This window comes from Peromyscus maniculatus, chromosome 1, assembly GCF_049852395.1.
Source record: "Peromyscus maniculatus bairdii isolate BWxNUB_F1_BW_parent chromosome 1, HU_Pman_BW_mat_3.1, whole genome shotgun sequence".
Lineage (NCBI taxonomy): Eukaryota > Metazoa > Chordata > Mammalia > Rodentia > Cricetidae > Peromyscus > Peromyscus maniculatus.
The window spans coordinates 21,941,812-21,954,978 of record NC_134852.1 but is presented as its reverse complement, the minus strand read 5'-3'; the positions used below and the strand labels follow the sequence as shown (position 1 = coordinate 21,954,978).

At 37.3% G+C, this 13,167-nt stretch overlaps 1 protein-coding gene across 1 annotated transcript in view; it reads right to left on the bottom strand.

Annotated features, from left to right (window-relative positions):
* LOC102910968 (sulfotransferase 2A1-like) overlaps positions 1–9,722 on the bottom strand; it is a 35,876-nt gene extending 26,154 nt beyond the window's left edge. Inside the window, exons 1-3 of the mRNA XM_076571844.1 lie at positions 9,480–9,722; positions 8,408–8,616; positions 6,643–6,769 (exon numbers count right to left, since the gene is read on the bottom strand). Of these exons, the coding sequence (XP_076427959.1) occupies positions 6,643–6,769; positions 8,408–8,616; positions 9,480–9,612 (469 nt within the window). The 5' untranslated portion in view covers positions 9,613–9,722. The remainder of the gene's footprint in view (positions 1–6,642; positions 6,770–8,407; positions 8,617–9,479) is intronic.
* Between the last annotated feature and the right edge of the window lie 3,445 nt (positions 9,723–13,167).

Below are 13,167 nucleotides of genomic sequence, written 5' to 3'. Positions count from 1 at the left end.
GATCTCCCAAATCGAAACTTAACAGAGTAATAAAGGACTTATCTGATGTCATGACCCAAATGGACCTAATAGATATCTACAGAACATTCCATCCTAACAAGAAAGAATATACATTCTTCTCAGCACCCCATGGAACTTTCTCTAAAATCGACCACATACTTGGCCACAAAGCAAATCTCAACAGATACAAAACAATTAGAATAACCTCCTGTGTACTATCAGACCACCATGGTTTAAAGTTAGATTTCAACAACAACAAAAACTATAGAAAACCTACAATCTCATGGAAACTGAATAATGTTCAACTGAATCACCAATGGGTTAAGGAACAAATAAAGAAAGAAATTAAAGACTTCCTAGAGATCAATGAAAATGAAGACACCACATACCCAAACTTATGGGACACTATGAAAGCAGTGCTAAGAGGGAAATTCATACCACTAAATGCCCACATAAAGAAGTTGGAGAAATCTCACACTAGTGACTTAACAGCACACCTGAAAGCTCTAGAACAAGAAGAAGCAAAGTCTCCCAGGAGGAATAGACGCCAGGAAATTATCAAAGTGAGAGGTGAAATAAATAAATTAGAAACTAAGAGAATAATACAAAAAATTAATGAAACAAAGAGTTGGTTCTTTGAGAAAATCAACAAGATAGACAAGCCCTTATCCAAACTAACCAAAAGACACAGAGAGAGAATCCAAATCAACAAAATCAGAAATGAAAAGGGGGACATAACAACAGACATTGAGGAAATCCAGAGAATTATAAGGTCATATTTCAAAAACCTCTACTCCACAAAACTGGAAAACCTAAAAGAAATGGACATTTTTCTGGATAAGTACCACATACCTAAATTAAATCAAGACCAGATAAACTATTTAAATAGCCCAAGGAAATAGAAACAGTCATTAAAAGTCTCCCAACCAAAAAAAGCCCAGGACCAGATGGTTTCAGCGCAGAATTCTATCAGATCTTCAAAGAAGAGTTAATTCCAATACTCTCTAAATTGTTCCACATAATAGAAACAGAAGGAACATTACCAAACTCCTTCTATGAGGCTACAATTACACTGATTCCTAAACCAAACAAGGATACAACAAAGAAAGAGAACTACAGACCGATCTCCCTCATGAACATTGATGCAAAAATACTCAATAAAAAACTGGCAAACAGACTCCAAGAACACATCAGAACAATTATCCACCATGATCAAGTAGGCTTCATCCCAGGGATGCAAGGGTGGTTCAACATATGAAAGTCCATCAATGTAATACACCATATAAACAAACTCAAAGAAAAAAACCACATGATCATCTCACTAGATGCAGAAAAGGCATTTGACAAAATCCAACACCCCTTCATGATAAAAGTCTTGGAGCAATCAGGAATACGGTGAACATACCTAAACATAATAAAGGCAATATATAGCAAACCAACAGCCAACATCAAATTAAATGGAGAGAAACTCAAAGTAATTCCACTAAAATCAGGAACGAGGCAAGGCTGTCCACTCTCCCCATACTTATTCAATATAGTACTTGAAGTTCTAGCCAGAGCAATAAGACAACATAAGGATATTAAGGGGATACAAATTGGAAAGGAAGAAGTCAAGCTTTCCCTATTTGCAGATGACATGATAGTATACTTGAGTGACCCCAAAGATTCCACCCAGGAATTGATAAAGCTTATAAACACCTTCAGCAACTTAGCAGGATACAAGATCAACTCAAAAAAATCAGTAGCCCTCCTATATACAATGGACAAAGAAGCTGAGAAGACAATTATAGATACATCACCCTTTACAATAGCCAAAAATGACATAAAATACCTTGGGGTAACACTAACCAAGCAAGTGAAGTACCTATATGACAAGAACTTTAAGTCCCTGAAAAAAGAAATTGAAGAAGATGTCAGAAAATGGAAAGATCTCCCATGCTCATGGATAGGCAGGGTTAACATAGTAAAAATGGCAATCTTACCAAAATCAATCTACAGATTCAATGCAATCCCCATCAAAATACTAACACAATTCTTCACAGAACTGGAAAGAATAATACTCAACTTCATATGGAAAAACAAAAAACCCAGGATAGCTAAAAGAAACCTGTACAATAAAACAACTTCTGGAGGCATCACAATCCCTGACTTCAAGCTCTACTATAGAGCTACAGTAATAAAAACAGCTTGGTATTGGCATAAAAACCGACATGTGGACCAATGGAATCGAATTGAAGACCCTGACATTAACCCACACACCTATGGACATATAATTTTTGACAAAGAAGCCAAAAGTGTACAATGGAAAAAAGAAAGCATCTTCAACAAATGGTGCTGGCATAACTGGATATCAACATGTAGAAGGCTGCAAATAGATCCATATCTGTCACTGTGCACAAAACTTAAGTCCAAGTGGATACAAGACCTCAACATTAATCCAGCTACTCTAAACCTGCTAGAAGAGAAAGTAGGAAGTAGTCTTGAACGCATTGGCATAGGAGATCACTTCCTAAATATAACACCAGTAGCGCAGACACTGAGACAAACAATCAATCAATGGGACCTCTTGAAACTGAGAAGCTTTTGTAGAGCAAAGGATACGGTCAACAAGGCAAAGCGACAGCCTACAGAATGGGAAAAGATCTTCACCAACCCCACATGTGACAGAGGACTGATATCCAGAATATATAAAGAACTCAAGAAATTAGACATCAAAACAACCAACAGTCCAATTGAGAAATGGGCTTCAGAACTAAACAGAGAATTCTCAACAGAGGAAACCCAAATGGCTGAAAGACATTTAAGAAATTGCTCAACATCCCTAATCATCAGGGAAATGCAAATCAAAACAACTCTGAGATACCACCTTACGCCAGTCAGGGTGTCTAAGATCAAAAACACTGAAGACACTTTATGCTGGAGAGGTTGTGGAACTAGGGGAACTCTCCTCCACTGCTGGTGGGAATGCAAGCTTGTACAACCACTTTGGAAATCAATATGGCACTTTCTTAGAAAATTGGGAATCAATCTCCCCCAAGATCCAGCTATACCACTTTTGGGCATATACCCAAGAAATGCTCAATCATACCACAAGAGCACTTGCTCAGCTATGTTCATATCAGCATTGTTTGTAATAGCCAAAACCTGGAAACAACCTAGATGCCCTTCAACTGAAGAATGGATAAATAAATTGTGGCACATATACACAATGGAATACTACTCAGTAGAGAAAAACAATGACATCATACGGTTTGCAGACAAATGGATCGATCTAGAAAAAATCATCCTGAGTGAGGTGACCCAGACTCAGAAAGACAAATATGGTATGTACTCACTCATAGGAAGATGCTAGATGTGGAACAAAGATGACTGGACTGCTACTCACATCACCAGTGAGGCTACCTGGAAAAACGAGACCCCAAAAAAAACACGGAGAAATGGATGAGATCTACATGAACAACCTGGTCATGAGTGGGAACAATGAAGGGCAACGGTCGAGGGAAAGAGAGTGGGAGAGCCTAGCTGGATCAAGAAAAGAGAGGGAGAACAAGAAATAGGAGACCATGTTAAATGAAGACCACATGAGAAGGGGAGGAAGCAGAGAGCTAGGGAGGCCCACGGAGATCCACAAAGATACCCCCACAAAAGACTGCTGGCAATGGTCATGGTCGAGAGATGGCAGGAACTGACCTACTCTGGTGATGGGATGGCCAGACACCCTGTTAGTTTTGCCATAAACCCCATCCAAGGAAGGTCTGAGGAATCTGGATGCAGACATCCATGGCTGGGCCCCTGGTGGAGCACTGGGATTCTAATTAGTGAGAAAGAAGAGGGTTTATATGAGCGAGAATTGTTGAAGCCAAGGTTGGATAAAGCACAGGGACAAATAACCAAATGAATGGAAGCACAGGATCTATGAACCAAGGGCTGAGCGGCCCCCAACTGGATCAGGCCCCCTGAACTGGTGAGACAGTCATTTGGCTTGATCTGTTTGGGAGGCAGCTGTGTGTTGGTGCCAGGTCCTGTGCTCGTTGCATGAGTTGGCTGTTTGAATCCTGGGACCTATGCAGGGACGCTTGGCTCGGTCTGGGAGGGGGGGACTGGACCTGGCTGGACTGAGTCTACCAGGTCGACCCCGGTCCTCGGGGGAGACCTTGATCTGGAGGAGGTGGGAATGGGGGGTGGGGTGGGGGGAGGGGGAAGGGGGCGAGAGTGGGAGAACAGGGGACTCTGTGGCTATTATGTTGAACTAAATGATGTTGTAAAATAAATTTACAAAAGAAAACAAAAGAAAAGAAAAAATACCAGATTTGTAATATAGACAAAATGTGTCTTAGAAACAAAAAAAAGACAAAAAAGGAAAAAAAAACACAAATAAATGTTGGAAGTGCATGTTGAAAATGTTTGAAAAGAGAAGATAATATAAATTTAAAGGGATGTGAAAGGAGTAGATGTCAGCAATGGACAAGACTGTTGAATCAGAATTTAGGTAATGTTTTTCTTTTTCTAAATTTCTCATGGATTTGGGGGATTTGTGGTCCAAAATTGGGTGAAATATAAGCAATATTGAAAGTATAACATTTAATATGAAGTTTCCCAGCTTCCCTTTTGCATACCAATTCAAACTGTATATAAATTCATTTAATTGTATAAATATTGAGTCTTGATAATTTTGGTGAATCTGGTTTTTATTTATGTGCAAGCTGCTTTATAATAAAATTTATTTTTTATTTTTTTTAATTTTCAAAAAATGTGGGGAAAGAAAAACACTGTTAGGACAGAAAACTGCAAAGCCATTATTTAAATCAATATGGGAAGCATTTAAAAAGCTGAAAACAGAAATCCATATGAACCAGCTATCAAATCTTAGGTATATACTCACATTAGGTAAGTATATAAAACTATAGACTTAGATATATACAACTACATAGATACTTGAATAGTTGTGCTAATTGCAGCTCTATTCACAACAGCTACAGAACAGTTTTACCCTAGATGCCCATCAACAGAAAATAGATGAGATTGTAATATGTACACAAAATAAAATTTTATTCAGCTTTAAAGATGAAATTACAAAATTCACAGTAAAATATTTGGAACTTGAAAATATACTTAAGGGGGTAACACAAGCACAGATAGACAAGCACTGCATCTTTGGTCTCATATGTGGATTCTAGACAAATTATTAGCATGTTTACCTTGATGTGTATATAAAGGAGAGGAAGGCAGAAAGGATCTATTAGAAGAGTAGCAAGAAAAAAGAGACCTTAAGAAGAGAGAAGCACCAGGGCCCATATGGTGTCAATAAGAATGAAGGGAATATGAGACTGATTGTGTGGATGCAAAGATGGGGTGGGTAAATTAGGGATGGATTTAACCAAAACCCAGAATATATGAAAGTGCCATTAGTTTGTAAGCTCACTTAAAAATTTTATTAAAGTGTTTAAATCAAGGCAGCTTTCATGAGCAGATACTAATATCCCCAAAAGTTATTGTTTATAAAATGAAGGCTGTATTGCTATTATTGGGATAACTCGCTAGAAAATGTTGCCTAAAATGGGCCTGGGGATCCAAATAATGTAGGCAGTTGTCACTATTGTCAATTGCCCACAAAAAACTGGTTGTTAAGACCTATTCCTTTCTTTTCTTTTCTTTTTTTGGGGGGGGCTTTGGAGACAGGGTTTCTCTGTGTAATTTTGGTGCCTGTCCTGGATCTTGCTCTGTAAAACAGACTGGCCTTGAACTCACAGAGACCCACCTGGCTCTGCCTCATGAGTGCTGCGATTAAAGATGTGCACCACCACTGCCCGGGTGAAGAACCTATTCCTAAAACCAATCTCATAGTCTTGTCACACAACATAAGGAAAGAAAACTGGGAATAGCTGAAATATAAATTTCTGCTGAATAGTCCTCATTGTAACAGAAAGTTTCTGTAGGATTCTAGTGGGAGATTCTTGTCAATAATATTACTCAGCTATGGACACTGATATTTATACTTCAACCATCCATACAACATACACCCATTGGTGCAATAACTGCAATTGTGGTATCAGAGTAACCAATCATTTTCTGATTGAGAAGACTTCACATCTGGTACCGTCATCATGTTCAAATATTCATGATGAGAAGGAAATAGGTCCTAGTGTTGTTGCTATCACTGTTGCTCTGTTAACCACAAGGTATAACATCTTCATTAGTACTAGAAAGACTAGATACTCCAAATATTGCCAGGATGGTTATTCATAGGTCAAGCTGTAGCTCTGCCATTAGGCAGTGGCTTGTGAGAGGAGGAAGACTTCACAATTAGGTTTGTGATGGTAATGATCCTTGGATCAACAGGTTGGTAGAGTGTAGAGGAATAAGATGGAGCCAAGAGAAAAATACAAAATATATTAAAGGCTTGAGTTGTAACCAAGTTAGATAACATAAATGACTTGGGGGTTGAATCTCATGATTAAATAAACAGAATGTTGAAGTGAGTGCTTATAGTCTTAGAACTCATGAAGTACAGGGAGGAGGAGCAAATCTTCAAGGTAATCCCTATCTGCATAGAGAATTCAAGGCCAGCCTAAGCTATAGACACCTTGTCCTCATAAATGTAACTGAGCCTCCCTCAACCCCTATATTTAACAGGACACTCACCATTTCCTTTGAGGAACCATTCAATGTAAGTTCCTAGTGACTCTGGATTATCAATAATTTTTGTGTTATGTAGGAAAAAATAAGCAGACACCAGAACATCTCTGGGATTTCTGATGACATAGATCACCTTAAATGGAAAAACATGTAAATGAATGTCAATATAGTCAGAAACCAATTTGATCTGGCTTATTTTATATGAAAAGTCAATCAAGTATCCTTGAGGTTTCCAAAAATATTTATTATTTTTATTTGAACAAAATATGAACACAAGTGCAAAATATCTATATTTATCAGAATCTTCTTTTATCACTTTGATTTACACAAATATAACAGCAAAAAACTTAGGTCAGTAATACTGTAATAAAACCAACAGCAACAATAAAAAAGACAAGATTGATTTAATACTTGTAAAGATCAATATTTTACAAGGTGAAAGACTATCTGTCCACTGTGAAAGAATATTTTATATATATATTAAATAATGCATACTATGCTAAATTTATCTTAAAAATGACAAACTAATTAGATTCTGTAACGGTAACTACAAAAGAAAACTCTCAAAAGAATTATTATGCAGAGTTTAATGCTAATGTTTCATTGCAAAATGATGAACACAAAGACCCATAAGCCCCTAAAAAATGCTGAGATGGAAGGAAATGGGAAAAGCAACAGCAATTGGTTATGCAATATCAATGTCTTAGCCCTGAAAACATAACACAAGTAACATTGTACATACTGAGCAGATTGTACCAAGGTACTTAGGACTATGTAGATACATATACAGATGTAACAACAAATAATGAAAAAACTCAAATTTGAAAGACAGAAAAGAGGGGTATGATGGTAAGACTGGAGATAGGAAGAAGAAGGGGGAATAATGTATATAATTATAGTATAATCTCAACACAGAAGAAATAATTTAGAAAATTAATGAAATGAAATAAATATTTTTGTCCCAATGTTCATTGTGACATTACTATATAATTCATCTATTGGGCCTTAATTTCTCCAGACACAAGTTTTCTAAATCTACATAATACACATAAGTATAGCTTTATGATCACAACTTCACTGTGATAGTTTCAAGAGACATTATTTTCTACATGTGTCTTTGTGTTTAAGCATAAATAGTTATAGTTTCTAAGGTGTGGGGATTTCCACAAAACTTTCTTAACAATGAGAAATGATGTGTCACAACCTGGATATTTCTGATTCCCTTAGCAGATCCTCTGTCAGTGATGTCGATAATTTTTGTGACAACTGGTCTTAATGGACAGCTAGACACAGCAAGACACAATGGATACAGATAAGCCATGGTTGTTGAACAATCTCGCAGATTACAGCATTCGTGCCTGTTCGGGCTGCTTCCCCTATGAGCAACTGTGCTTGGGTGATTCACCCATTAGGTTTCGGCTGTATATAGAACCAATTTTAGCTAAATGACTTTGACAACAAACCAGTAATATCCACTGTACACTCGAGTTTGAGGTCTACTTGACCTGTATGTGTAGTCCCTGAATGCCCTACTCTGATAACACAGTTTTTCGCATTATATCTGCCCAGGATCACTGAGAGGTGGTTGATATCCTGGTACTCTAATATAGTCTGAGGAGGAGACAGTTTAGCATCACCTAGTGCATGAAAATCCCAACTTCCCTCTCCAAATCTATACAGAATGCATTTCAGGCAGAGTTCCAGGGCCTAACAAAGTAGAATAAGTTCAAAGAGCATTTGGCCAAAGATTTCTCAACTACTGGACACTGACCTTGGCCTTGGATCTGAAGAAAGACTTGGGGAAAAGATGGAGAGGAAGGTGGGAGGACATGAGGCGTGGTCCTTCCGTATTGATCAATATTGGAAGTCCCTTTTTAGTCTCTATCCAGGATGAGCGTTCCCAGATAAGCACAGATTGGATCCATTTGGGATTTCCCTTGTTCTGAATCAAGCAGACAATCTCAATCAGCCAATTATTTCCTGAACACGAAGGAAAATGTATTGACACTCATTTGAAGAACCATTCTGTTTTGGTGTATTCAACAATTGCAGATATTTGTCAGGGATTCAGTCATGGTGTCTGTCCTAGAGACTGGAACATTTTATTTAATACAGTGTCATTAAGATGCATCCATCCTGCACTGTATGTATTGGTACTGCTTCACTTTAGCTTAAATAAATTCCATGGTCTATTTAACCATACAAAATGTATTTGTGATTATATGCTCATTTGTCAATGAGTGTTTCTCTACCATTATTCTCTGGGCTATTATCTGAATCCTTTTCCTGAAGCCCACTGTCCTTAGATTTTCCATTTTATTGCCCTTTGATGTTAGCAACCTAATACTTAACCAATGTTTACTGCTTCTGCCTCCCACCACACTCCTCCCCAATGACCATGATGCCTTTCTTGGTTCCTTGAGTTTTGAGATTCTTTCCTCTACTTGAAGAAGATCCATGGTAATTCTTCTTCCTGAAGTTGTCCTCTCCTCCACATAATCTTATATTCATGCCTTTTTTCTTGATGCTCTTTTATCTGTTTATTATCATCAATATCTCTTCAACAAAAAGAGAAACGAATGCCACAATCTGCTTTAGGAAACACTGTCATTGCTCCAAGGATCAGCTCAGGCACTGCCAGTACCTAAGCTGCTCCTCTGACTGCATTGGTTAGGTGAGAGTTCTTCCTCTGAGTGAAAATGCTCTCAGATACAGCTCTTCAAGCCCACAAACCATTGAACACATGAGATATATAAAGCATTCCATTCACCACCTAAATGAAGGATGAATAAAGCCCAAAACTTCCACAGACAGTTCAGGATCATTCTCAATGATGTTCTTACCTGACTTAGGATAACTCACTATGACAGTGTCTTCATCTCTGATCACAAACTTATCATGACTTTCTTCAATAATTTCTCTTTTATACACTGTATCAGGGAAAGGTATTCCTTCAAACCAAAAGTAGTCTGACATCCCAAAAAACTCTTTCTTGGTGCTGTGAGAATTCCAGCATTGATCCCCTGTTCAGATTAAAGCAAATGCTGAGAGGTAAAATTTATAGTGCAGTCAAATAATCATTAACATCCCAAAGTTTGTACAAAAAGAGCTGCTGATAGGAAGAAATACAGATTGCGGAAATCAGTCAAAGGTTGCTGTATTAAGCAGCTGTGAACTTAATCAGAGATTGTTCTAGAAAATTGTGAGCCTGAGGTCATGGTCCCAAACCAGAAATTCAATAAAATGTACTTAGACATTGAAATGAGGCTTAGTTAAAATATTTTCTAATACAATTAATCATTCTCAATAGTTTCAAATGTGGAAAAAAATTTACAGAGACCATAAAAAATGTTGCCCTGAAAAAAAAGTTGTCATGTACAATCATTTTTTTTTAATTAGGGATTGTTTTTGATAAATATAGTGCCTTCGATACACCTCAGCCTCATTTTTCCCCTCCATTGCCTTCCTCTCTTTCCCATATTCATGAGCCCTTCTTTTATTTTCACTGCTATGTTGATATGATCACACATTTACATAACATACAGAGTCCATTTAATTCTGTTTGTATGTGAATAAATCCTTAGATGAGCACTAGGACCTGAACAACCAATATGGGATTTCCCCTCCTGAGGCAGTTGATCCTATCTTCATTGACTTGTTTTGTTGTGTTTGTTTTTTTCCTCTATGGATAAGACAATGTAAAATTTCCCCTATCTTTATTTGGGTAAAAACAGTTCCATTATGGTGGTTCATTTGTATAAATATACTGGTGAGTGTTCAAAGGTGTTTGCTCTGTCATGTCTGTAGGATATATCCTATCAACAGATACCCTCAGGCTCTGTGTTTTTCACAAACCTTAGGTAGAACAGATTCATTGTATAAAAGTTTTGAAACTCTGTGGGTTTGGTCCTGGTTTTGGGCCCCAAAATGTAAGTATCTTTTGCAACTCTGGGGTTTTGGTCCCAGGTTTTGGCACCAAATAATAAATTTTGCAACTCTGGGTGAAAGGTATCTTAACTATTTGGAGAGTCAGATGACAACTAGGACAGCCCTGACAGCAGGAGCGGCAATGAGAAAGCTCAGCCCTAGAGGGTGAGGTATCTGGGATACCTCAAGCTGACAGGATAGGTCAGCCCTGGATGTATCCCAAATACCTTGACTTGCTTAGGACAGATCATCCCTGGAGGGGAAGGTCTCCCAGATATCTTGAGCTGCTAGGACAGCTCTGATGGCTGGATCTGCAATGAAACAGCTCAGCCCAGGAAGGGAAGGTATTCTCACTGCTCAGGAGAGTCAAGCCTGTAACTGCTAGGACAGTTCATCCCTGGAGGGGAAGGTAACCTGACTGCTCAGGAGAGTCAAGCCTCTAACTTGTAGGACAGCTCAGCATGAAAGAGTGAATTGAGATCTTCACACCCAAAACTCTTTTGAGAAAGAAACTTATATGGGAAGGAGTAGTCCAGTAGAATGGCTGCCTCTAACAAGGTTTAGAGAGTAGCCCACAATTGAACATGCACAGTGCTTTATATACAATATCTTCGGCATAAAGTCATCCAAATATTGTTTTTTTTTTTCTGTTCAGGAATTGGTTAGTTTTATGGGCTAGGAGCAGTGTTGGCCTTGATATAAGAACCAAACTGTGTTTCTTTTCCTGGCTTTTCTTGTCATTTTCACACTAATTCTAAGGCTATGGTATATTTCTTTCACTGACTCTGATTCTAGGGACCAAGAGTGTTTCTTTGGTAATGGTTCCAGAGTCAGGGCATGTTTCAATAATTGTTATAGATTTTCCTATGAGTCCATGACCAATCTAGGATCATGTTTGGCCTCATTATCAATGTTAGATGTGGGTTCCATCTGATGGAATTGGATTTAAATCCAGTAATAATGGTTTTGACTATTCCTATAATATTTTTTCTATTAAATTACCAATAAATCTGGAAGGTAGGTCACTTGTATAGGTCACTCCTATAGTGTGCAGAGTACCTTCCAGTACTGTTCATGATAATTATTAGAGATGAGGCTTCTTGTTAGACACCAGCACAGTTTCTCCATGGTGAATAATATAAGTTAAGTTCTGTTATTCGGGCCTTATCATCAGGTTGTGGAAAGTAACCAATAACATTGACAACAGCCTATAATATTTAGGGGTGTCTATGGGATCCTTTTTGCCAACTATTCAAAAGATGAAAACCAATACCTGATACTATAGAATTTAATTGACAGCATATAAAATCTAGTTGGAACATGATTATCCCTATATGTCATAATACAATTTAAATTATTTTATTTACTTTAGGAAGCATCTAAATTAGTGGGTTTTCATATGGCTTTTCAAAATATATTTAGTATCAATTTTAGGAAACACTAGCCCCTACAAGTTGAATAAAATTTGATCTTACCTATTATTTTGATATTTCACAGGATTTCATTTTGTAGAAATAGTAAAACTAACATTATAGAATATATGCCATGACAAAAGAATATCATTTTGAATTGCTTTCTAACTAATTATTCTTATTTGATAACAAATTGCGGTGGTTTGAAACAAAATGCCCAACAAATGGAGTGGTCGTATTAAGAGGTATGACTTTGTTGGAGTAGGATTGGCTTTATTGGAGGAAGTGTGACATTGTTGGGGTGGGCTTTGTGAATTGACAAATGATCAAGCTACTGCCAGTGATTCAGATCACATTCTGTTCCTATTGTATAAAGATGTGAGGACTCACAGATTCAGTATTTTATCTGTCTGCTTGCTACCTTTCATGCCACCATAAGGTTAATGGGATAACCCTCTGAAGTGGAAACTAACCACCCATTAAATATTGCTTTATAGGAGTCGTTGAAGTCATTTTGTATCTTCATAACAATAGAAACCCTATCTAAGAAACAAATCTTAATTGTGATGGGTGAAGAAACAAGATATTAGGCCTGTGAGAAGTAAATATTCCATTGATTTTGTGGAAAATATTCTCACTTATAAGAAGATCATAAAATGGGAGACGCACAATGTAGATCAGTTGTTAAGAGTACTTGTTGTTCCTCCAAAGAACACAGATTCCACCTTGTCACACATATGTCAACCATCTGTAACTCTCAACCATCTGTAACTGCAGTTCCAGGGAATCCAATAATCTCTCCTGGCTTCAACAGACACCCAAAATGCATAAGGTACACAGATAATCATGCAAGTAAAACACTCAAAAATAAAAGTAAAATAAATTTGAAACAACTTTTTAAAATAAGAAATGAAATTAGAATTTTGACAAAATTTTACCATGGATTTTCTGTGCTAATTTAATCATATTCATAATATTAAATTTGTCAATCAGTGAGGAGTGTATTGCTGGAGAGTGTCATCCCAGTTCATGTTGTTAATTTTAGGTGCTTCTTTAAGTCTTAAATATTGACTGTAATTAATTTCACCTCCTTTTTCAGGACCCTGCCCAGTAGAGTGTAATCTATTGTTAAGAGTATTAGTTTCTTATTTTTTCAACATTTTCACTGTTATTTTAAAAGGTCATGGATCTT